The 26,729-nt window shown below is 44.6% G+C and overlaps 1 protein-coding gene and 1 long non-coding RNA gene across 6 annotated transcripts in view; one reads left to right on the top strand and one right to left on the bottom strand.

Moving 5' to 3' along the window:
* The window catches only part of LOC134167854 (uncharacterized), a 1,192,997-nt gene extending 1,173,263 nt beyond the window's left edge, over nucleotides 1–19,734 (top strand). The window contains exon 3 of the long non-coding RNA XR_009966301.1: nucleotides 19,670–19,734. This is a non-coding gene — a long non-coding RNA (uncharacterized LOC134167854). The remainder of the gene's footprint in view (nucleotides 1–19,669) is intronic.
* Nucleotides 1–26,729, bottom strand: part of TSNARE1 (t-SNARE domain containing 1) — a 495,466-nt gene that overhangs the window by 311,025 nt on the left and 157,712 nt on the right. For all 5 annotated transcript variants that reach the window (XM_062626956.1, XM_062626958.1, XM_062626960.1 and 2 more), the window contains 2 exons: nucleotides 12,295–12,372; nucleotides 7,776–7,845 (listed from right to left, as the gene is read on the bottom strand). In XM_062626956.1, the coding sequence (XP_062482940.1) occupies nucleotides 7,776–7,845; nucleotides 12,295–12,372 (148 nt within the window). The remainder of the gene's footprint in view (nucleotides 1–7,775; nucleotides 7,846–12,294; nucleotides 12,373–26,729) is intronic.

Genomic DNA, 26,729 nt, shown 5'->3' with positions numbered 1-26,729 from the left:
CAGTAACTAAGGTATAACACAAACCACTGCTGCTACCGCCAATGACAATGATGATAGGGGAAATAACAAGGGAAGAGAATACAACTGCTCACCACCCACCGACCGATACCCAGCCCGACCGAGCAGTGATCTCGCTCTAACGGGTAACTGTCCCCAGTTTCTGTACTGGGCATGACGTGCTGTGGTATGGAATACCTCTTTGGTCAGTTTGGGTCAGGTGTCCTGTCTCTGCTTCCTCCCGGCTTCCCTTCCTCCCTGGCAGACCATGAGACTCACAAAGTCCTTGGTCAGACTAAACATTACTGAGCAGCCACTAAAACCATCGGTGTTATCAGTGCTGCTCCCATGCTGAAAGTCAAAAACACAGCACTGCACCAGCTACTAAGAAGGAGAAAAATGACTGCTACTGCTGAACCCAGGACACTGGCCTTGAACACTGCCAGGGATGGAGCATTCACCATTTCTATGGGCACCCTGTGCCAGTGCCTCACCACCCTCACAGTAAAGAACTTCTTCCTTATATATAACTTGAATTTATTGTTCCCTTGACTCACCATGATACCAAGGAGAGATCAGAAACCAAGCTGAGACTTGAAAGCATGAGAAAATGACACAAGAAGCAGTGGCAGCAAGAGACAGCCAAGATAGTTATCCCTAGATGGCATCTTTCCTTGTCCCCAGGCTTGCATCTCCTGGAGCATCAATCACTTGCCACAGATGATTAGCCATTGCTCCACCATTCACAGCTTAAAATTCACAGCCTACATCCAAATGCTGCCTCAGCATGGGAAGACACTATTGCTTTGGCCAAGGTTTCTGGCCATTTCAGATCTCTGGCAAGGGGAATTTGGGCTGAAAACAACGCAAGTTAAAACTTCTGTGACAGACTGATTTGTAGCGACCATTAGAAACTGTTCAGGCATGTGAAAGGATACTCCAAGGACCCCTCTAAGCAGAGAAGCTGGTCAAAAGCAGCTGAATTTATCATCATTGGAGAGTTCTGCACTTCATCACCAGCTTTTGTTATTTATCACTGAGATGTCACATATCTGGAGCATGGGGATTCTTAAGGGTGAGATCTGTCACATAAATACAGTTATTAATGCAGCAAGTGTATTATACAGTTAAATGCAAATGTTGCAATCTGGCAACCCATTTTTACTGCCAAACCTAGAAGGTTTTTCATATCAGAAACTGATGCCAGCAGCGATAAATGGAGGATAGATAAAGTTAATCCAACCGCTCGGAGTTGAGCAGAGAAGGTATTACTTTGAAGGGTTTAAAATATTAACAGAATCAAATATATTTATGGAAATCTTTTTTTTCCCCCTAAAGCTTATACAAGCAGGATAACAAAACCATATAGAATACTATTAAATCCTGCCCATAATTAAACATGCTGACACTTAAAAGCTTCTCTCTGATTTACTTTAAAACATATCTTCTTTCGGTAAATTATGACTTTAAAATCTCTGCTCTAAATGAATCTGCATTCCAAAGGAATGAAAATCTTTTTAACAGAAGCTTTTTTTCCTATATATATATATATTAAGCTCCAACTTATTGAATATAAGGGTAAGATAGGAAAGCAAAAGGGAAAAATAGAAATAATTGATAAGATGAACTGAGAGAAAAGCTCATAGCAACCTACCAGCATCTGAAGAGGGCCTACAAGGATGCTGAAGAGGGACTCTTCATTAGGGACTGTAGTGATAGGACAAGGGGTGATGGGTTCAAACTGAAACAGGGGAAGTTCAGGTTATCTCTAAGAAAGAAGTTCTTTACTGTGAGGGTGATGAGGCAATGGCACAGGCTGCCCAGAGAAGTTGGGAATGCTCCATCCCTGGCAGGGTTCAAGGCCAGGTTGCACAGAGCCTTGGGTGACATGGTTTAGTGTGAGGTGTCCCTGCCCATGGCAGGGGGTTGGAACTGGATGAACTTTAAGGTCGTTTCCAACTGACCCCATTCCATGATTCTATGGTTGCTGCACCAGGTCAATCAGAAAAGCAGGTTTGTTTTCTCACACTGTACAGATGTAGAGCTCAGCCCTCTCTTAGTTACATAGAAAAACCCTATTCATTTAAATAATAGAATAATGCCAGTGGGAGAAGGGAGGTGGAACCTAAAATATGAGCTTTTCATCAAATCAGAAAAACCATAGAATCATAGAATCAAGGAGGTTGAAAAAGACCTTTAAGATCATCAAATCCAACCATTACCCCAGCACTGCTAAGACCACCACTAAAGCATATCACTGAGGGCCACGTCTGTGCGGTTTGTGAACACTTCCAGAGAAAAATCAAGACATTTTGCAATATGGACACACTAAAAATCTCAACAGTGATAAAACAACCTTAAAATGCCCTTATAACTCCTCCCTAAATAGGCAAATCCTTCTGCTAGGGACTGGTAAAGGATCCAAAAATGCCACAGAGTGAAGACTCACAGGCTACATCCCAGATGACACACTCCCCATGGAGACTCAACGCAGGAAGGCTGGTTTGGAGTGTGAGGATTGCTGCTGTGGCCAACCAGCCTCCACAGAAAGGGCATCAAGGACCCTTCATACCACTAAAAGCTCAGTCTCATGGCTTTGAGGTAGCCATCAAATGCTACTTGCAACCTGCATGAACATGTTTCTTTTATGAAGTCACAATAAGACTGGGTCAGAATGCGAAAAAGACATAAAAATGCTACTTTTACTTTTTTTTTTTTAACTTAAATTTTGTCACCAGGAAAAAAAAATCTGGTGTTACACAGAGGAAGCCTTATGCCCATGGCTACACTTCTAAGGGGATGCCTCAGGACCCAAGCCTCTGTATTCAGCTGAGCACAAGCATCCTTCACCCTGATGTGCGGGGTCAGTCGCGAATAAACACGAGGGAGACTGATGCACGGAAGTGTATCTCACTTAGAATCATAGAATCATAGAATGGTTTGGGGTGGAAAGGAGCTTAAGATCATCCAGATCCAAACCCCTGCCATGGGCAGGGACACCTCACACCAGACCATGTCACCCAAGGCTCTGTCCAGCCTGGCCTTGAACCCTGACAGGAATGAAGCATTCACAACTTCCTTGGGCAACCCATTCCAGTGCCTCAGCACCCTCACAGCAAAGAACTTCTTCCTTATCTCCAACCTGAACTTCCCCTGTTTCAGTTTGAACCCATCACCCCTTGTCTTATCACGCCAGTCCCTAACGAAGAGTCCCTCTCCAGCATCCTTGTAGCCCCCTTCAGATACTGGAAGCTGCTCTGAGGTCTCTCATACTTCTCAGAGAGCATTGCCCACGTTACAGGGATGTTTTCATTCCCAGCCTCTTCTTTGAGGGTGTTGGCAGATGAACCAGACATACCCACCCACAAAAACAGAGACTGCTTTTCATTGTCTCTTGGAGACAGTGCTTTATCCGGGTGTTCAATTGCATCTGCCTACATTAAAAGCTGGTTGCCTTCGGTGCCTAATGTCAGAGAAACCCTGCATCCTACACCCTCTGGCTAAGCAGGCAGAAAAATGCCTTGGGAGCTTGGATTATTTAAAGGTCAGGAAAAGAAGCAGTCGATTATTCCTGCAACGTATCAGTACTTGGCAAGCTGTTTGTAGCCAAGCATCACTGGAGAAAGCTGTCAGCACTGCCTGCTGGTCCCAGCTCCTCACCTCTGTGCATCTTTTGATCCCATTCCCTCCCCACTTAATCCAGGGTCAGTTGCATTCAGCAGCCTCCATTCAGAGCTTCTTATGAGCGGTTATGTCTCCTTTCCCAGGACATCCATCTCGAAGCATGTAGCACATAGGTAATAAGCATGTAGTAACACAGGTATTTATGTTGGCTCTAGGAAGAGCCTGGACCAAGATTATTCACTGTTCCTATCCCCTACTCACACAAAAACAGCCAAGTCTGTTTCTCTGACTAGAACTGACATCCATTTGGGATGAACTCTCCCAAACCCCTTATTGTGAACAACACAGCTATCAATGGGAAAGAAACCACTGGAGAAAAGGCAATAGCCCAGTCTGACAAGAAGCTTATAAAACCCGTGCTTAAGAGGCAGACAGTCTACATGGATTTGAAAAGGAGTCAGACAAGTTTGGGTTCGTTCTGTTTAAGCAGGAACCTGCAGCAAGGTAAGCAAATGCTTTTGCAGTATATGGACCATGGTAGCTAAATGTCCTATGTGGCAGGACCATTTTTCCCCATGAATCCCTATTTCCAACTATTCTTCCTTCTCCTTGCCTGCCTAACAGTCTCATTTTAGGCGGTGATAGTCATCTAGATAGGATTAATGTAAAAAAGAGGGGCAATTTTACTATTAGATACCCACGAACACTTTGCTTTCCTAACAGCCAAGGCTATGAAACCGCCAAGTGTTCACTGGTGTTCGCCAGCCAAGTTAGAGGATGTTCAAGGAGAAACATGCATCAGCCTTTGAAGGCAAGGGGTTAAGTGGCAAAGGAGGAAGATTAAGCCATGATTTGCAGCCAGGGAAGCAGAAAACGTTGCCCCAAAGGTCTCACCTGAAGAGCTGACCCTCTGCTTGCTCCTGAACATGGAGATATATGCAGCACTGCCAGCTCCCGTGATTCATGGCATGCTGTTTTTTGCTGCTGCAGCTCCCACGAGAGACAAGCAGAGATGCCTGTAGAGCATTCAAGGCTGCTTGCATGTGTCAGGCAATGAAATAAGGGGCAACGTGAAGGGCACATCACTGTTAGGAGAGGGGGAAAGAATGGGAGGATTGAGCTGCTGGTCCTCCTCCGCTTGCAACCTGGAACTGTTCAGTTTGGAGATGCAAAGGGGAGAAATCAGGAGAGACTTTCTGCTAAAGCATGGGGAGAAGGGATGAACCAGGAGAAGGACTTGGGGATGTTGGTTGATGAGAAACTGAACATGAGCCAGCTTCAGTGTGCACTCACAGCCCAGAAAGCAACCGCATCCTGGGCTGCATCAAAAGGAGCGTGACCAGCAGGTCCAAGGAGGTGATCCTGCCCCTCTGCTCTGCTCTTGTGAGATGCCACTTGCAGCACTGTGTGCAGTTCTGGTGTCCTCAACATTAAGGACATGGAACTCTTGGAACAAGTCCAGAGACGGCCACAAGGATGATCAGGGGCTGGAGCACCTCCTGTATGAAGACAGGCTGAGAACATTGGGGCTGTTCAGCCTGGAGAAGAGAAGCTGCATGGAGACCTCAGAGCAGCTTCCAGTGTCTGAAGGGGGCTACAAGGATGCTGGAGAGGGACTCTTCATTAGAGACTATAGCGATAGGACAAGGGGTAACGGGTTAAAACAGGGGAAGTTTAGATTAGATACAAGGAAGAAGTTCTTTACTGTGAGGGTGCTGAGGCACTGGCACAGGGTGCCCAGGGAAGTTGTGAATGCTCCATCCCTGGCAGTGTTCAAGGCCATGCTGGACAGAGCCTTGGGTGACATGGTCTAGTGTGAAGTGCCCTGCAAGTGGCAGGGGATTGGAATAGGATGATCTTAAGGTCCTTTCCAACCCAAACCATTCTGTGATTCTATGATTCTAGGAGGGTGGAAGAAGACAGTTGCAGGGATTCTGGAACAGGGAAGCACGGTTAACATAAAAATAAAGTGCATTTCGATATCCAGACAAATATTTTTAATTCCTAAATCAAAAATAATGATTGCAATTAGTGCATTATGCATCTATTTATGTGACTGCTCAGGAAAGAAGGAAACTACCCAGGTATGGTTTTTGGAGTGCTCGGAAGAGTCAAGAGACTGATTCTTAAATAAGAATAGGAGTGCAACACAATAGCTGCTCTGTGTGATAGAATAGAAAGGCTTTCAGTGTTAAGGATCTCCAGCAGTAACTAAGGTAGTTAATGCTACAAATAGCATTGTAACACATGTAAACATCTTCTGTGGTTACATCCATCCCCAGACTGACTCTTCACTCCTGCAGCCTCTCCAGTCTCCTAAATTTAGTCCCAGCTCTTGTGACTATTATTGCCATTACTATTTTTAATCCTCCAGTTTGCACAACAGAGTACCTGTGAATTAGGGCAGATCTGAGACACTGATGAAAGCAATGGTACGAGAAGGAGGGAGCCTGCAAACCAGCATGAGAGTTTCTATCGCACCAGGAAGGTCAGTCAAGTCCATCAGGCAAATTACAGTGTCTAAAGCCAATATAAAGAAACAGGAATCAAATCGTCCCCTTTGTTCAGAGCCGAATCTCAGCAGGACCTGCAGTCACACACACAAAATCAGAGCCACATCCTAAGAAGCTGATTTCCGCATGCGAGCTCCATGAAGGGAAGCAGCTTTAATAAATGGTGCTACCTTTGGAAAAGGCATTTTAATTCTCTAATTAGCATGTGTACAATGAAAACTAACTGTGCGAGTTCGTGTATACACGTAGCTAGAAGAGAGAGTTTAATGGACTGTATCTACTGCAAGTGAAACTGAAGTTTCATTTCCTGCATGTTGTGTCGCGTGATGCAGGCTTCACCACCACAACACATTTTTCCACCTATAAAATACGTTATAGCTCCTTCCCTCTACTTTTTTCTCTTGGGTTAATGGACTTTGGCAAACTATAACGGGGAGGGGGAGAAAAAAGCTACATAAGCTTTTCATCAGGGACTTCAGTGACAGGACAAGGGGTGATGGGTTCGAACTGAAAGAGGGAAAGTAGAGGTTAGATATAAGGAAGAAGTTCTTTACTGTGAGGGTGCTGAGGCACTGGAATGGGTTGCCCAGAGAAGCTGTGAATGCTCCATCCCTGGCAGTGTTCAAGGCCAGGTTGGACAGAGCCTTGGGTGACATGGTTTAGTGTGAGGTGTCCCTGCCCATGGCAGGGGGTTGGAACTGGATGTTCTTAAGCTCCTTTCCAACCCTAACTATTCTATGATTATATAAGCACCTGTCATTATTTAACCCCAACTAAGCACCACACAGCTACTTGCTCACTCCTTCCCTGTAGCACAGGGGAGAGAATCAGAAAGGAAAAGTGAGGAAACTCCAGTATTGAGACAGTTTTAGAAGTAAAGCAAAAGCCATGCACACAAGCAAAGCAAGGCAAGGAATTCATTCACCATTCTCCATGGTCAGGCAGCGGTTCAGCCATCTCCAGGACAGCCTCCATCACACATAATGGTGGCATGGGAATATGAACACCACTCTGAACTCACCCCCTTTCCTTCTTCTTCCCCCCACCTTTATATGCTGAGCATGACACCATAAAGTATGGAATATCCCTTGGTAAGCTGGGGTCAGCTCCCAATTCCTTGTGCACCCCCAGCCCACCTGCTGGTGCGGTGAGGAGCAGAAAAGGCCTTGACTTTGTGTAAGCTCTGCTCAGTGATGCCTTAACATCCCAGTGTTATCGGCACCGTTTCCTGTACAAATCCAAATCACAGCCTGACACCAGCTACTATGAAGACAATTAACTCCATCCCTACCAAAACCACCACTGCATCCACCTCTGACTTCACATTAAAAACAAACAACCCCAACAACAACAACAAACAATGAACAACAAAGAACAGCAACACACACAGAGCCACAGAAAACCCTCTTTTACTGTGGCCCATCACTTCCTGTTACCTACCGATCATTCTCTGTCACCTGAAACCAGCACAAGCAAAGCTTGATATGATCAATGCACATCCTACCGTCATTAATCATTTATAGATAGGCCAAATAAGGATCCAGTTATGAAACAAGGACAGAAGATGGGGTGAGAATAGATGAGGAAAGAGTGAAAAGGCTGGGACAAGGAGAGATCTGCACTGATTCAAAAGAGACTCACAGTCCATCCTGCAGCTCTTGAGTGTCGTTTGAGGTCCCCAGAGATCGAAGGCTTCTTTCCAGAGAGGTCACTGTCAACAGCAGAGAAAGAGAAGGTAAAGAAGAAGCACACTTTGGCAGAGAAAATAGTACATCTTTTTGTTCATCTGTTTGGCATTTAATTCTAGTATTTAAACAGTACAGTGAAGTGGTGTTTGGACAGTAATTCAAGAGACAAAGGGGACAACATCTAGCAACGGCTGTTACCCAAAACCAAATAAATTGGGTTCCTTGGGTGCAAAAATGGTGAATCCATGCATCACACACCATGAGATGATGGGATATGACTCCTTGTAATGGCAAGAAACCCCTCATTCCCCCCATAATGGCTTTAAACCAGAAGAGGCTAGATTGAGACTAGATATATGGAAGAAGTTCTTCCCTGTGAGGGTGCTGAGGCACTGGCACAGGGTGCCCAGAGAAGCTGTGGCTGCCCCATCCCTGGCAGTGCTCAAGGCCAGGTTGGACACAGGGGCTTGGAGCAAGCTGCCCTAGTGGAAGGTGTTCCTGCCTGTGGCAGGGGTTGGAGCTGGATGAGCTTTAAGGTCCAACCCAAACCAGTCTGATTCTAATAGCAAATTTTGGTGTCTGGTTTGGCGATTCAGTACGGTAAAGCCTCAAGGAACTGTCTATAACTGAGCTAGTAATTATTATCCTTTGCTGGATGGATGTTTTAAAGACTAAATTGGAAGTTTCACTAATAACCATTTCCTTCTCTAGAACAGCATTCGTCCTGCAGAGATCTCTCTGATCACACCGGGGGGCTGCTGAAGAATCCTCAGCTCAGCCTCTCACATCAAGGTAATGGCACTGCCCATGGCACCAACCTGTCAGAGTCATTAATGAGCAAGGAACAGGAATTAGAGAGGGAAGAGACCCATTAGAGCACTCAGGTTCTCCATCTGGCCAGAACAAGTTTGATACCTTTGGTATATCTTCCACTGATCAGCCTTTCAGACAAGATGCACCAAACCAACCCCTTTACGACTGTGATCTATTTTACTTATGTATGAGGCATTCACTGAGAGGAAGCTTAGAGCTGTGCACTGAAAGAGATGCAAAACCTTCATTAAAATAAGTAGGAAAAAAGCCATCAATAAGACACATTCACACAGTATTTGAGCTTCTTTTTGTGTGCTTGGGGTTCTTTTTCTCCCTGAAAGCAAAAAGCAATTAGACCAAAAAACCCAACAAATTTAAGACTTGTGTAAGTTAAAGCACTATCCCCGTGCTCAACAGGAACTGCTCCCAAAGAATTAGACAAAGAAAGAAGAGACAAAGAATAAGAAAGATCTCCCTCTACCCCGGGCACTTTCATATGAGATGGCATAGATACAAAGCCCGTAAGTTCACCACCTGGCAGGAGAGTGATCCAGTAGCACATGAACAGTATCAACCGTTCTGGCTATGATTTTTATGCAACACATGAGGAAGATTTCCATTTTCATAGCAGGAAAAGGGAGCAGGAGGTGTATATATGTGAGATCAGCCACACAGAGCTATAAATATCCCCCTGGGTCAGGAGGCAAGCCCTGGACTGCACAAGAAGAACTGAAATCACCCCAAAGGCTCAGACTTCTGCAGAAAGAGTAAGGAGAGCAAAGAGGGACAAAGCTCGTGGTGTTTATTACTACTATAGTGTTACTCAATAAAAACCAAGAGTGTTTTAAAATCCCAGCACAAAGTTGACTTCTTGTTTCATTAAAAACAGTCATTTCCCAAAGAGAGAAAAAATATAGCTGAGACTGCCCATAACTTGGCATTTTGGGACTCTAGGCAACAGAAGCCATGGCAGAGGGGTTGGAATTAGATGATCTTAAGACCCTTTCCAACCCTAATTATTCTATGGGGAGCTTGTGACATCTTTAGCATCCCAAGTGGGAGAAGAGCATTTCAAGTGCACAGTTTGACCTCCAAACACAATGGGGAATATAGAAAACCCCAAAAAGGCTGGGGCAAGGCAGGAAAAGAAGGAGCTGTGATTGGACTAATGCAACCCTGTGGGATGCTCAACACGCCATGCCCAGCGCAAGAGGAGGACAAACCATCATCTGGCGAGCATCTGCAATGAAGCCATTGAGCCGCATGTGTGGTGATACTCAAACAACAGCACTGGCTTTTCCTACGTGCTCTGAGAAAGAACTTGCTGAGTTTTCTGATGAGACCATATGGTACAGCTGTAGAGGACAGAAAGGACCACGGGCATGCTTTCCCGTTTTAGAACCCTACAAAGTTCTTTACCTAACGTGGATTAGCTCAGCCCATCAACAGTACACTCAGCATCCCTCTGCTGAAAAGCTGGACCCACTTCTGGAGTAAAGGCTATGAAGAAGCCACAAAGAAACTGCATGAATCTGATTTTAGCAGATAAAAAATAATATGGGTGGTGAACTGAGCAACAACAGCAGAGTATCTTATGGGCATTTCTTTAATGTAAAAGCACTTTAAAAAGCATTATAAATTCATAGATTCATAGATTTTAAAGGCCAGAGAAAGCAATTCTGATTATCCCATCAGATTTCCTACCATAAAATCTGGTCCCATCACTCCTACGTCAAGACTGTAGCTGGGCTAAAGTGTATCTTATACAAAGACATTCAAATCTTGATGTAAAGGTTGAAAGCCATGCCAAATCCATCACATCCCCGCAATAAGGAGATCTAATGGCTAGTTATCCTCATACAGAAGGACTGAATTTGTCTAGCTTTGACTCCTATCTCCTGATCTCGTTATGTGTGAGAATGTTAGATTAATGAGCCCTATGCTATCTATTTGATGCCTTTCTTCCCAGAGAGGTACTTACATACCATGATCAAGTCCTCTTAGATGTCTGAAACAGAAGTTCAGATGGCATGCATTTTAAAGTCTCATTTTCAGACTTCAAAGAGTTGTCACAGCTCTTTTCTGTACCCTCTCCAATTCTGCAAGCTAGTTTTAAGTACAGACCTTGTCATTACCTGCTTCACAGAGCATTCGATGCAGGCAACTCTTAACAGAAAGCACTTCATCGCACACTATCTCAAGAGGAGAAACAAAGACTCCCCAAAATTGCTTAAATAGTAATGGAGTGGATTAATGGAATTCTATTCAGGAATAAAAACAGAAATTGGATTGTGGCATTTCAAGAGGATGCACCAAGGTTTCCTCAGGATAAACTCCACTACAGCAGGAGTTATGATTCCAGCACAGAGATGCATCAAGTCATCCCTAACCTGGCTAGTTTGGATATCAATAGCACACATAGACTTGCAAGCAGTTTGTAAAACTTCACACTGAGCCTCTGGTTTGGTAGCAGAAGTGCCACTACCATTCATCACTACCATTTTCAAAGTAAAACTATCAGTGATGGAGCAACCAGCTACCTGCTAATAGAGGTATTTTGGTGTGTTATAATAGGTTAGACAAGTAGTAGTGATCACAGTGGGGAACTGAACCTGCTACAGTGGCCATAAGCCCAGGTAGGCCACAGCACCAGCTTTCTTAGAGACACGGACATACTGGAGATAGCCCAGGAAAGAGCCACAAAGATGATTAAGGGTCCAGAGCATCTCTATGAGGAAAGGTTGAGAGGACCAGGACTGTTCAGCCTGGTAAAGAGAAGGCTGAAGGGGGGTTCTTATCATTGAATCATAGAATGGTTTGGGTTGGAAAGGACCTTAAGATCATCCAGTTCCAACCAATAACAACAGAAATAAGGAGGCACTAAGATCCTTTCTTTACACCTAAGCCAGGCCTCTCTGTCACCCAATCCCCATAGACACCAAGCAGAACAGACAGGGAAACCGTCAAGATAACGCAGAAGCAATTTCAAGGTTCACCATAAAATAAGCACCCAGTAATTTTAGATCCTTGTCTATCAGTTGTGTGTTTTACAACTGGGATAGAACGCCATTAACTATCATTCAGCAATGTTAGTTTGTATCCATCAACAAAATACATTCAACCCAACAAAACTGATGAGCCAAAGCATATCTCCGAAGGAGGGAAGCGCTCTATAGCTCTACGGTCCAGGGAGACATGAACAGGAATAGCATCTCTGCTCCATCTACAGAGTGAAGAATAACAGAAGAGCTTTGGTGTTGATGTTTTCATAAGGGAGATAGATGCTTTGCAAGCTCATGTGACAGGCTCTGAACGCTGTAGTGCTGCAACACATTAGGAAACGAGTCTGGCTGGTTCCACCTTTCTGCATTCTAACTCCCTGTTGTAACAGATGACACAATTAAAAATAGAAAAGGATGTGGTCTCAGCACGGATTCAGATAGATCTGTGCCTGTTTAATGGAACATATGGTGGAATATTTTTACATCTTATAAAAAATGGGCTATGGGACATGTGCTGATGCTCGTGAGATGCAGCAGCAGCGACACTACATTCATATTTGCTCCCTGACAACAGGAGTTGCCATACAGTGTGTACATACACATGAGCCATCAGCAGGCCAGCACACAATTGACTAGGAAACCTTTCATTATACGCACCATTGGAGTTGATTCGGAAGACATTGGCTGAAGTCTCTTGAAAGAGTTCCTGTAGTTCACTGGGGTCAATCTGGGTGGCTGTGAAGACAAAAAGGGAGATGTGTTAATACTGGATAACACCATTCACTTTGAAAAGGGCTCCCCTCCTTCTGATCCTTTGGAGGGGGGTGCAGGCTCCTCCTCACTGCAGAAGTTTAGCCTTAGTAGGTGGATGCTGCCTTACACAGTGTCTCATCATGCAACTTGCACTGGAGAGGCAAATACCTACCCCAGGACCATTGGGATAGTAGAGCTGCTGCTGCAGCACAGCAGATATGGCCCATATGGACTGAGACAGCATTTGTAGGAATCACTAGCAATTGGAATAGATACTATTTCTGCTGATTAATCAAGTTGGGAGTATCAGAGCCATGAATGAACGAGAAACCACAAACACAACAGCATGGTTAACCATCCTGTCCAGAGCAAAAAGGCACACAAGTAGGTTCTGCCTTCAAAGTAATGGGAGGAAGCAGTGACCCGAGTACAACTGATCCATGGGCTCAAAGGTTTTGGGTCCTCCATGCATTCATATTCCAGCCCCCAAGAAAGGTTTTCGTTCTCCCTATTTCTTCCTGATAGCCCAACTGCAAGGGTCAATGAACCAGTGCCAAGAATTACTATAGCCAGTCACCAGAAGTACTCTCTGATACAAACCTCTTTGGCACCACCTTAATGGCAGCAGCTTTAGAGCAGGTCTTCCCATGGTTTAGCCGTATTCTGCCTCCCATCTGGGTCAGCATTTACAGGTTTCCCAGAATGTGCCCTATTTGAAACTTTGCTCAAGTCCAAAAGCACCACAGGCTTGTCCACCCAACACACCACAAAGCATTCAAGCAGCCGCTGCTATAAGCAAGCTGCTCCTCTGAGCTGAAGCATTACAGGAACTCAAAGAGTAGCTGTTATTCATATATTCAAGACACTGTATGACTTGAATAGGCTGTAACTATGACATATTAGAATCACAGAATCAGAGAATGGTTTGGGTTGGAAAGGACCTTAAGATCATCCAGTTCCAACCCCCCGCATGGGCAGGGACACCTCACACTAAACCATGTCACCCACGGCTCTATCCAACCTGGCCTTGAACACTGCCAGGGATGGAGCATTCACAACTTCCCTGGGCAACCCATTCCAGTGCCTCACCACCCTCACAGTAAAGAGCTTCCTCCTTGTATCCAATCTAAACTTCCCCTGTTTAAGTTTTAACCCGTTACCCCTTGTCCTATCACTGAAGTCCCTAATGAAGAGTCCCTCTCCAGCATCCTTGTAGCCCCCTTCAGACACTGGAAGCTGCTATGAGGTCTCCACGCAGCTTCTCTTCTCCAGGCTGAACAGCCCCAATTTTCTCAGCCTATCTTCATACAGGAGGTGCTCCAGTCCCCTGATCACCCTCATGGCTCTCCTCTGGACTTGTTACAACAGTTCCATGTCCTTCTGCATCCCTGCACCAAATTTCCCTGGTTAAATGTGTAAGTATATATTGCACTTGAGTAATCACAATCCAAGAGTGCAGCACAGGCTGGGATCTACTTGGCTGGGGAAAAGCTTTATGGAAAGGGACCTTGGTATCCTGGTGGACAACAGGCTTGACATGAGGGGAGTGTGCTGGTGCAACAAAGAGCCAGTATGATGCTGGGGAACATCAACAAGGGCATCGTCACAGAGATGAAGATGTCATTTACTCAAAACTTGTCAGGGACATCCTAAATTCTGTGTTCAGTTTTGGTCCTCAGGTGCGGACAGGCTGGAAAAGGTCCAGAGAATGGCCACAAAGATGATCCAAGGACTGGGAAGCCGTGTGAGGAAAGGCTGAGAGAGCTGGGCTTGTTCAGCCTGGAGAAGAGGTCAAGGGAGAACTTACTTATCTGCATGTCCCAGTATTTAAAGGGTGGCTACAAAGACAACTGAGACTCCCTTTTTGCATGGAAAAGATGAGGGCTGATGGGCACAAGTTTCTCCTGGGGCAATTCCAGTTGGATACTAGAGGAAATTTTTCCCAATGAGAACAACCAGCCACTGGAATAATCTCCCCAGGGAAGTGGAGGATTCCCCAGTGTCGGACACTGCTAAGATTCATCTGGACATGGTGCTGGGACATCTAGTCCAGGTCATGCTTTGCCTAGAAAGGTTGGACCAGATGATCCTTAAAGTTCCTTCCAACCTGCCACTGCATGATTCTATGAAGCTGTTAAAACACCAAGCAGTGATGGAGCACAGCAAAACCCACGAATACTGAAGAAAGAAAGAAGCCCACGAGATGCACTGCTCAGATTAGTCCTGAGCATGCTTGAGGACAAGCTCCACATCCCAGCAGCACCATCAGGGATTTTCCACTGCTTCTCGCACATCTCACCCACAGCAGCACTCACATGAGACAATCCAGCCCTGTAACAGCCGTAAATAAAGTCTTGGATCAGTCTGTCACGTTGACACAAATCCAGGGCATTAAATGGTGTTTAATCCAAATGCGCAGGGGATCATTGCTAGAGATTTCCCCACTCTTCTCTTCCCATAGCTCCTCTTAAATCCACCATCCCAGACACTCCTTTCCTTTGCTTTATATATGAGGCTATATATAACACAAGAAATTAGCTTGGGCTTACTTGTCCCCCAGGAATTTCGCTTGTTACTAACAAGATCCAGCTTTCATTAAATCACTGACAAATGAGCAGCACAGGATAAGATTTTCAGAGCTTTGCAGAGTGTGCTAACTCCAGTTTTAGAAACACAGAATGGTTTGGGTTGGAAAGGACCTTAAGATCATCCAGTTCCAACCCCCTGCCATGGGCATGGACACCTCACACTAAACTATGTCACACAAGGCTCTGTCCAACCTGTCCTTGAACACTGCCAGCGATGGAGCATTCACAGCTTCCCTGGCCAACCCATTCCAGTGCCTCAGCACCCTCACAATAAAGAACTTCCTCCTTATCTCCAACCTGAACTTCCCCTGTTTCAGTTTGAACCCATCACCTCTTATCATTTCAGCCCCTGATGAAGATGTCCTATCGTTACAGTACCTCTCCAGCATCCTTGCAGCCCCTTTCGAAGGCTTGAAATCTCAACCCAAAAATACCCCACAGAAAGCTCTGTTTCACCCCCACACCTCAAACAAGTACAAATTACATGAGAAACCAAAGGTAGATGCAGGGTTTGTGCAGAATTTTCAAACAGTTTGCAAATGCAATGCTTGGAGAATGGTTTGTATGAGAAAGCTGCATCGAACTGAGCCAAGCCTGCAGCTTCCTGCCTCTGGACTTTAATATCATGTTACAGCCCGGTTTCATTTTGGTTTTGCTTTAGAAAAGCAAAGCAAAGAGTTACAAGGAGTTTTAACTGCTCCAATTTCAAGCTTCAACACATCCAGCAGCGCTGTTGTAACTATTCATGGAGCATTCAACAGTTCAAGCAGACAAGCAAAGCAATTTAAAAGCAGCAGCAGAAAGCAAAGCAAAACTGCATCTGTAGTGCCAAGCGAAGTAAAGACACACAGAGACTGCACAGGGAACTGAATGTGAACTACATCTGTGTCTAATAAAACATTAAACATCTCTGACTACATCAAGGGATGCTGAAATACCACAACTCCCACAAAGGAGCATGAGGTTGCTGATACCCAGCAAACACTTTGCATGCCCCAACACTAACAGAGTTCAGGGCTACAGCTGGGAAAAGATGACTGTCACTTGCACTGTGGGGCCTGAGAGCTGTGAAGGTTTTCCAGCAGGTATGTTACAGAATCCTATATGCATTTTTTTCTCCTTTCCTTCCTTAACTGGACATTTCCAACAGTTTCCATTTGTTTTCCTCATCTGCAGAGCCCCTCGGCAGCAGACAGGACAACCCAACTGCTATCAGCTCACCCTTGATGCGATGATGTGTTTGATTTATTGCAGTTGCTAGAACAGCAGCAGCTAACACTGGCATTTCTGATATTGTCTTTACTAATTCTTCTTTCTTTTGCCTGAGCAGCTACACAGTTATGTGCAACAAATGGAAAGCATAAGCTTATAAGTACATGATTTACTAAAGCAAAGTGTGTTCACACACGCTCTGGTCAGCTACAATGGGACAGCTTAGCTGCAAACGTGGTCTTAAGGAACTATGCGACTTGAGCGTGGTGAGTTGACACTGCCAAGTCCACCACTAAACCATATCCCCAGGTGCCACATCTTAAAGTCCCTTCAATGTCTCCAGGGACGGTGATTCCACCACTTCCCTGCCAGCCTGTTCCAATGCTTGACAACCCTTCTGGTGAAGGTTTTCCTCATATCCAACCTAAACGTCCCCTGGCACAACTTGAAGCCATCTCCTATTGTCCTATTACTTCTTACCCAGGAGAAGAGATTGACATACACCTTGTCCCAACCTCCTTTCAGCTAGCTGTAGAGAGTGGTTGATAACCATACAAGCCTTACACATGATTTTTGCAACCATTATTCCAGTGTTTTCCATGCTTCAGTGCAATTCTATCTCTAATTCATCACACCTCTGTCTATGGGAGACACTCAGGACGAGTCCTAGCCAGTGCACTGATGTGGTGTCAGTGCCTGGAGCAAAATATAGCCTATGAACTCCTAGTCCACTGCCCTCCATCCTGCTCAGGATGGAGAAGACCCTTCTGATGCGTGTGGTCATCCCTGGGGCTTTCAAGGCGCAGTGACAGGCATTAGCTCCAGCCACCACCGACAACAGGGGAAGGAGGAATGTGAGCAAGCTGGCAAGCAGAAATGCCTTTCAATTCCTCTTCAAGAGGAAATGCAAATGCAAAGGCTGAGCAGACTTATAAGGTCTTGTCTCTAGTGATCTGGATATAATTAATATCCAAAGGGAATAGCTAGAGGTCTAGGACAACATGCATGGTAAAGGTATCTACAGAAACATCCTTTCACTTAATGTTAATGAAAACTGCCCGTGTTCCCCATGTTAATCTTCCTTGCCTATTAATTATTTCACACTAATTTGAATCTCCTAATGGCTTTTCTGCAGCCAGGTGAAGTCAATTCCCTCCGTGAACTCAATTCTGCAGCTAAGCCAAAATAGCTCAAAAGTTTCAGAAATGAAGAGATGAGAATTACAGTAACTCCAATCAAAAGGAAAAGGAGGAAAACCAGGATGAGCGTTCAATCTTTCTACTTACAATACTTAACACAGCTGTAGCAACGCAGCTCAACACCTCAGAACTGTAATGCATTTATTCCCCAATGCCCCACAAAGAGCTATGTCTGTGGTCTGTAAGAGACAGTCACAGAATTCCCACATCTGCATCTTCGCTCCTTTGAAAGTTTTAATGGAAGTTATAACATCATCCTTTGTTGAAGAAACTTCCAGGAGAGAGTTACTTGGAAACCAAAACTCCTCTTTTGTACCATGAAACTCCTGCAAGGAGTAAAGTGCACATAGGAAGCAACCGGCTTACTACGGTTTAAAACCATCCAGCCCAAATCCTCAGTTGAACTCTACCAGTAAGGATTAAGCACAACCGCACTCTGCTTTGTAGCTTGACCCCTTCACAGCCAGCTCTCACCCATCAAGAACCTCATTCCTTTCTCAAGACCAGTGGAGCAAGGCATCAATTCCCCCCTTGAAGACTCTTCATAGTGATGCAATCGTACCTATGCAGTCCCTGCCTCTATTGAAGACTATGATCTGCAAGAGCCATGGGCCTCTGGCACTGAGAAATGAACTCAGAGGAGAGAAAAACACTGACTTCACACAGCTGGATGAAGAGTAAGAGATTTGCTCTGAAGCAAAATGCTAAATTTATGTCTTAATTGGAGTTTTTCCATAACTGACAGAAAAATGAAGAGGTGAAAGAAACTGAAAGAGGCAAAAGGGGAAAAAGAATAAAGACAAAGAAGTAAATTGTCATGGAAAAAAAGAAAATGCTATAAAAAACAGACAAAGAATTGGTGTATGCACCACTACATACACGCAGCCCAGAAAAGTCCTTTAGCTACTCAACAGCTTCCCATGGTGCTGCTTCCTTTGCATCTCCAGTGTCTGATCCCATGCTTTCTACCAGCCCTAGACCTCTTTTACAGCAAGAACACTGTTTTGCTCTTCAGCCACAGGAACCTCATTTATCCTCATGACCTCTGCTCTGCTGTTGAAACCGGTCAAGAAAGCTTCAACAAATACCAAGGTAGAACGGATTTGCTAAGAGCATGTTTGGACAAGGCTCCTTTCCTCAAGGAAAAGAGCTTAAAATAGAAAAGGGGAATGGAAAGGAATGAGAGAAGCAGCATCATGTCTAATGTTGCGAAGTTGCTCCTGGCATGCAAGCTGAGGAGGTTTTTATTTCCTCCTGTTGAAGTCGGAGTGAAATAAGTGATAAAGGGAAATGTAAGCAAAAATCACACTCAACAGGCAACATGCCTTTCATCAGCATTGCAAAACGTGATGCTGCTGCACACGGCAATGCTCTGAAGCTCTCTGGAACAGACTTACACAGAAGACCTGGGTGCCCTCAGCATGGACACAGCACAATGAGGGGGCACCGAGGGGGTTACACATTGAATAAATGGGAAGAAGCCAGTGTTTGCATCAATCCTCTTCCAACGCTCATGCTCACACAGTGGGGTCAGTGTATGCAAGAACTCAATTACATGTGGGTTAACTCGGGGTTTCAGTTTGCATTAACACAAAACCCTGTTCATTTTCATTTGGAATAACCTTCCTGGTTTGGCAAAGTTTCTGCTGAACATACAAAATGCAGTTTCCTAGGTTTAGAAATGAGGCTTTCCCTGAAGGCATCTCAGCTGGAAGAACCCATTTCATTCCACCCATCTGAAAGGCAGACGCATTTAGGTAGTGACATACCTGCCTCCTGTCCCCAAGGGAAAACTGAGAAGTCAGCAGGTCTCTCACCCCAGCCCTGCCTTAAAGAAGTACCTTACCTCTCCAACAGCTACATTAGCAAAATAAAAAAAAGAGAAAATGAGAGGAAAAAACCCCACATCTACTTTAACAGAATGAAGTTCAGGTTAGATGTAAGGAGGAAGTTCTTTACTGTGAGGATGGTGAGGCATTGGAATGGGTTGCCTAAAGAAGTGGTGAATGCTCCATCCCTGGCAGTGTTCAAGGCAGGTTGGACAGAGCCTTGGGTGACATGGTCTGGTGTGAGGTGTCCCTGCCCATGGCAGGGGGGTTGGAACTGGATGATCTTAAGGTCCTTTCCAACCCAAACCATTCTATGAGTCTATGATTAGAAACAGTAGGAAACATAAGAGGGTGCTGAGGCGCTGGCACAGGGTGCCCAGAGAAGCTGTGGCTGCCCCATCCCTGGCAGTGTTCAAGGCCAGGGGCTCGGAGCAACCCGCACTAGTGGAAGGTGTCTGCCCGTGGCAGGGGTTGGAACTGGATGAGCTTTAAGGTCCCTTCCAACCCAAACCATTCTGTGTTTCTAAGATTAGTTATCATTTTACAGCGCAATCAAGATTCAATCAGGTTTGCTTAGTATTATTTCTACTGAAGATGTTTTTATTCTCTTTTCTTTCCTTCTTTAGCATATATGCTAATAATTAACTGCTGAATAAGAGCAAGACACTCAAGGTGCACAGTTAATACTGTCATCTCCTCAGCCCTGCAGCTCACCCTATGTGTCCAGGAGAGAATGACTGTACACAGTGCCAGCGTATCAGCTCATGTACAGGAAGCCTGTCCAAGGAGATCTGCAGATGTGTTTGTCAATGCATTGCTCAGCCTTGCCAAACCACTTTGGATCCATGTCCCAGACAGTACATCTCCGTGTTCTGATAGCAGCAGTCAACAAAAACATTCCCCAAACCCATCCACAATTAAAGCAAACCAGGGAAATATCCAAGTAGTCCACCAAGAGAAGAATTTCTCTCTAAAACCAACCTTAAGACACACACATTGATTCTGTCCCCATCAGGAGCAAGTGCAGAGGTGCCTCTGAAGGCAGATATCATGGCTCAATGGCAAAGCTGTGACAAAAGGCTGGAGATACTGCACACACAATCTTGACAAGGAGCAAACAAACCCCAGGCAATCAAAAACAGCATTAGAGAATGCTTCTGGCATAAAACATCACCCATAAGATGGGATGCATCAACCAATAAAGGAAAAATGCCCCGTCCCTGACAGTGTTTAAGGGCAGGTTGGACAGGGCTTGGAGCAACCTGCTCTAGTGGGAGGTGTCCCTGCCTAGGGCAGGGGGTTGGAATTGGATGAGCTTTAAGGTCTCTTCCAACCCAAACCATTCCACGATTCTATGAGAAGGGGTGAGATGAAGCAGAGGTGCTCACAGAACCGCTTCCAGCTCACACTGTTGGGGAAAAACACTTAACCAAACTCATTTTAAAAGTTCCAGCCAACCAAAAAACTTCATTACATTACTACCCTATCACGTTACTTTATCCTTAACAAGGTCCCTGCTTTTTCAAGGACACAAGAAATACATCAGAACATTTCCAGCAGCCAACTTACATTTTGTGGCTTTCAGTCTTTTCTTCTCCAGCTTGTTAAAGATGCTGGAAAGTAAACAGTGGCCTGCAGTACAATCCTGATACTCTCTAAATCCGTGTTAAACCATATTACTGCTAGGAAAAAATACATGTTCTTATCCTTTACTCCTTTTTAAGCAGCAGTCAAAAAGAAAAACAAAACTAAGAAGCAACCAACTCAACAAACCCACACACTCCCTGCCTTTTGATTTCTGCAAGAAGACAAACAGCGGCTCTTGTTGATTTAGGAGAAGGAAATGTCAAAGACCCACAAGGCTGTTATGAGAATAAAAGTCCATCACTTCATGGTGGCAACACAGAATCACAGAATGGTTTGGGTTGGAAAGGACCTTAAGATCATCCAGTCCCAACGCCCTGCCATGAATAGGGATGCCTCACACTAGACCATGTCACCCAAGGCTCTGTTCAACCTGGCCTTGAACACTGCCAGGGATGAATAACAGCAATCTGAAGCTCAGACAAGCTTAACAGCCAATGGGAAATGAGTTGGTGGGATTCTTACCCCTATTCCAATCACTCAAAGATCTAGGATTAAGAGAATCCAGACAATTACTTTCACCACAGACATCCACATTGGCTGAGATGCTCTTGTCCAGACAGGAGGATGAGGGAGAATGTTGATTATCAGTAATGGTTAACTGTGGAATAAGAGTTCAAATACATGGAATAAATGAAGAGTGAACTGTGCAATGGATTAAGAAGCTGCTAATTCTGACAGAGTGTGGAGTGGTGGCTCTGGTTGGATGATTCTATAATTAGGAACTTTTCTCCCATTTTTAAGCAAAGGGGAGGCAAACTTTAACAGGTTTTGCATAATTCTGATGTACCACCAAGGCGCAGTTAAATAGGTTTTAGGGTTTTTTTCTTGTGGATTAGAAGAGCTCAAAAGACAATTCATTTTGGAATGAAATAAATCAATGTACTGGAAAATACCAATTCACTTGCCAAAGTTCCTTATCAAATCCCATGGCTTTCTTCATTCCAAGATGGAAAGTCTAATAATGTTCTGTTCATCATGCTGCAAAGCAATAGCAGAAACCAGCATTAAGATGGTGCCTACCTGTATTTAAAAAGGATATCCAACTCATAGAATCATAGAATAATTAGGGTTGGAAAGGACCTTAAGGACATCCAGTTCCAACCCCCCTGCCATGGGCAGGGACATCTCACACTAAACCATCTCACCCAAGGCTTTGTCCAACCTGGCCTTGAACACTGCCAGGAATGGAGCATTCACCACTTCTCTGGGCTTCCTGTGCCAGTGCCTCACCATCCTCACAGTAAAGAACTTCTTCCTTACCTCCAGCCTGAACTTCCCCTGTTTCAGTTTGAACCCATCACCCCTTGTCCTGTCACTACAGTCCCTAATGAAGAGTCCCTCTCCAGCATCCTTGTAGCCCCCTTCAGACACTGGAAGGCTGCTCTGAGGTCTCCACGCAGCTTCTCTTCTCCAGGCTGAACAGCCCCAGTGTTCTCAGCCTGTCCTCATACAGGAGGTGCTCCAGCCCCTGATCATCCTCGTGGCCTCATCTCGACTTGTCCCAACAGTTCCATGTCCTTTTTATGTTGAGGACACCAGAATTGCACACAATACTTCAAATGACATCTCACAAGAGCAGAGCAGAGGGGCAGGATCACCTCCTTCAACCTTCTGGTCACGCTCCTTTTGATGCAGCCCAGGATACAGTTGGCTTTATGGGCTTTGGGTTTTGTTTGTTGGTTTGGGGCTTTTTAATGTTCATGTGGGTGACTGTAAGTAAAACCTGAGTGAAAGATGGGGTTTGTTTGCACTGCCGTATTCCTAAAGTAATCTGCAGTCCCACCCTAATGCAAACACAGACTTCAGCAGCACAGTATGAGAAAAAGCAAAGGAATTGACTGTGAAACAAAGTGGAAAAGGTTAATCTGCCACTCATTCCTGGAGCTGCTGGAAATGCAATGGGAAAGCAGGCAACAAAAAAAAAAAGATGGAGAATCTAAATATTTTTGAAACATCATTATTTAAAGATTTATTAGTGACATAAACTACAAAATGTTGTTTTTATTTTTAAACTAGCTCTTAATCAGCCTCTCTTCTGGCCTTATTAATGCACTCAGCAGTAATTGCCTTAGAAAATATCTTTTAAAAGATCCAGGCTATTAATGACAAATTGGAGATGATTTTTGTTTTTACTTTCTTTTTGCTGATTGAGTCCATGTGCTGTGAGGAAATGGCATCAGAAAAATCATCCTACAAATAAACCTTTAAACGGATAACCTTACCCCATCTCTCCAGTTGGAAACTCCCAGGTAAATGGGAGTATTTTTCACTCCTTGTAAATTATTATAGAAAGCCAACCATATCCTGGGCTGCATCAAAAGGAGCGTGAGCAGCAGGTCCAAGGAGGTGATCCTGCCCCTCTACTCTGCTCTTGTGAGACCTCACCTGGAGTATTGTGTGCAGTTCTGGTGTCCTCAACATAAAAAGGACATGGAACTGTTGGAACAAGTCCAGAGGAGGCCACGAGGATGATCAGGGGCTGGAGCACCTCCTGTATGAAGACAGGTTGAGAAAGTTGGGGCTGTTCAGCCTGGAGAAGAGAAGCTGTGTGGAGACCTCAGAGCAGCTTCCAGTGTCTGAAGGGGGCCTATAAGGATGCTGGAGAAGGACTCTTCATCAGGAACTAGATGTTCTTAAGGTCCTTTCCAAACCAAATCATTCTATGATTCTACGAAATGATGGATTCTATAAACAGAATCCTGAAATGTGAACTCAATTACCAAAACGACCCCCAAAGCATATTGGGGAAAAGGCTAGTAAATAAAAAAGAGCAAGAATGTGTGATTCCAGCAGATAATATGCATAATTCATGAGATTATCCTTACTACCACTGTATCAGAGAGGTTCCAGGGTTGGGATCAGTCATTAATCTAACAGGCACAATGACAGAGATGAGATTCAGTGTATCAATAGCGGTGACACTCTGATGGAGGTTAACGGTGCGGTGAGAGAAGGGAGTGCTCTCCTCACGCTTTTAGCCACTGCACCCAATGAAGTCAATCAGCCTCTCCCCACTCCCTTGACATTTGCAAGTCATAGAATCATAGAATGGTTTGGGTTGGAAAGGACCTTAAGATCATCCAGTTCCAAACCCCTGCCATGGGCAGGGACACCTCACACTAGACCATGGCACCCAAGGCTCTGTCCAACCTGACCCTGAACACTGCCAGGGATGGGGCAGCCACAGCTTCTCTGGGCACCCTGTGCCAGTGCCTCACCACCCACACAGTAAAGAACTTCTTCCTTATCTCCAACCTGAACTTCCCTTGTTTCAGTTTGAACCCATCACCCCTTGTTCTATCACTCCAGTCCTTGATGAACAGATGAAATGTCCTGTTTCTTGTAACACAACTACTGCTGTAGTTACTGAAAAGAAAATGGTACAAAAGGCACAGCCTCATCTCCCTCTCCCTGGGATTCACATGGATCAGATTCTGAGTTCCCTGACCATGAGCAAATTAGGGGCAAGCTCTCGTATTGCTCATCACCAGTGAGATGGCCAATGTGGGCAAACATTAGCCTTGTCATTTTCATATACAGAGATGCATTCACTCAGCAACAGCCCTTCCTCATCTACCATGACAGAAGTAGAGGAGAAACATCATTTACTGCTATTTGCTAATTAGAATGAAAATAAACCTCACTGTTTCAAAGACAATTTCAGGCACAATCTCATGGACCTGTTAATGTGCCAAGCAACCTCTAACCCATGCAGAACAACACAGCTCATGGCAGTGCTAAAGTATGAAATTAAAAGAGAAGTTAATTAGAAGCTTATGAAAGGCTACAGAAGAAGTGCAGTTACTCCACATGTAATGTGATTTAGACAATGAGCTTTGTAGCCGTATTTGCACAAAAAGGATTGCATGGATATTAATGTTTATTACAGGCTATTATATTGCCCCCTGCACCTTTGTAAAACCAAGAATATCCCTTCATATGGGTAAAACAGGGGCATGAGCAAAGCACTAGAGGACCGATCCATCCTCAGGCCCGTTTGTGCATTGGGTTGCGAGACAAAACCTGGCCTTTTGCTGTTTAATTCAGCAGAGCTTTGCTCTCTTTCGCATTCTGGCATGACTCATAAAATAGCTGCAGACCAGATTTTGCTCTTCATCTTAATCAAAAAGACTCCATTATGTACTTGAGCGGAGACTTTCTCCCTTTCTTCCAAAATCAAACGGAGACATGGGTTGAAGCATTTGTCTAAAATTTGTCTAAAGAACCCACGGCACTGCAATCCTGATGAAAATGAGAAAGAGGAAGCGACAGGAAACTGATGGAGAAAAGGCTGAATTACATGTTTTACACAACTGGTTTATTAGCCAAAGCATTCTGATTTAGGTCAACAGAAACAAATGCCAGACTCAGTAAGCTGGTTTGTGCTGAAAGCTTTTGGTCTTCCTCCCTTTACTGTGGCTGAAGCAGCCCATTGCAAGCTTTCAGAGAGAAATGTTTTGACATTTTGAGCCAAAAGATTGTGTATTCTCAAAATTTGTCCACATCGAACCATGCAAAAGAATAAGAAAACTAGAAAGAAAAGTTTTTCCTCAAATATTCCAGTCAGTGCAACTCTTAGAGCCATAGAATCATAGAATGGTTGGGGTTGGAAAGGATCTTAAGATCATCCAGGTCCAACCCCCTGCCATGGGCAGGGACACCTCACACTAGACCATGTCACCCAAGGCTCTGACCAACCTGGCCTTGAACACTGAGAGGGATGGAGCATTCACAACATCCTTAGGCACCCTGTGTCAGTGCCTCGCCACCCTCACAATAAAGAACTTCTTCCTTATATCCAAGCTGAGCTTCCTCTGTTTAAGTTTAAACCCATTACACTTGTCCTATCACTGCAATCCCTAACGAAGAATCCAAACTCTTCTTTTTGTTTCCTTTTCCAGATAAATTCTGAACATATTTATCAGGCATAGGAAGGAAAAGCTTTAAGAAGCAAATAAAAATCAATTATTTACAGCACCCCACTGAGTACCAGTACTGCTGCTCACGCAGAGAGGAATGCAGAGGAAAGACATAGCAAAGTGGTAAAAAACAAAATACATCTGAAAGGATTTGGCTCCAAAGGCAAAATTCCTGGAGGTGGGATTGTAGCGATGGAACAAGGGGTGATGGGTTCAAACTGAAACAGAGGAAGTTCAGGTTCGATATAAGGAAGAAGTTCTTTGCTGTGAGGGTGCTGAGGCACTGGAATGGGTTGCCCAGTGAAGTGGTGAATGCTCCATCCCTGGCAGTGTTCAAGGCCAGGTTGGACAGAGCCTTGGGTGCCATGGCCTGGTGTGAGGTGTCCCTGCCCATGGCGGGGGGCTGGAACTGGATGATCTTAAGGTCCTTTCCAACCCAAACCATTCTGTGATTCTATGTGCAACCTTCACAGGAGCTAATCCTTTAGCCCCTTTGGAAAATCTTAAGGAGCCCCAAAGATGACATTCTGTTAGCCAACCCAAGAAATACCATTTGAAGTCTTCCATGTCTTTCCTCCTCTTGTAACCTCTCTTCAAACAGCTTTGCAACCATTTTCTGACACTTTCCATGATATGTTGCAGCAACTGGAGTCAAAGAAACCCTTCCCCATGTATACTCCCTATCAAATGCTATAAAGGGGCTAACACTGATTTTCTGCACACATACAACCACTACCTTTTTGTATACTTATTAAAAGTAAATCTCAACACATCAGCAGTATTTTGTCAGTACTGGCTCTGGATTTTCATCAGTACCAACGTTATAATAACAAAATACAATATTCTAGCACAATATTCTAGAATATTGTCCAGCAGACAATATTATAATAGCAAAATACAATATTCCAGAAACAGGACTGCTGACAAATCCCTGCTCCCCAATGT

Source organism: Pezoporus occidentalis, unplaced genomic scaffold (assembly GCF_034315485.1).
Source record: "Pezoporus occidentalis ecotype Australia unplaced genomic scaffold, CSIRO_AGI_Poc_V1 ctg3, whole genome shotgun sequence".
Lineage (NCBI taxonomy): Eukaryota > Metazoa > Chordata > Aves > Psittaciformes > Psittacidae > Pezoporus > Pezoporus occidentalis.
This window is presented reverse-complemented; position numbering and strand designations above follow the sequence as displayed.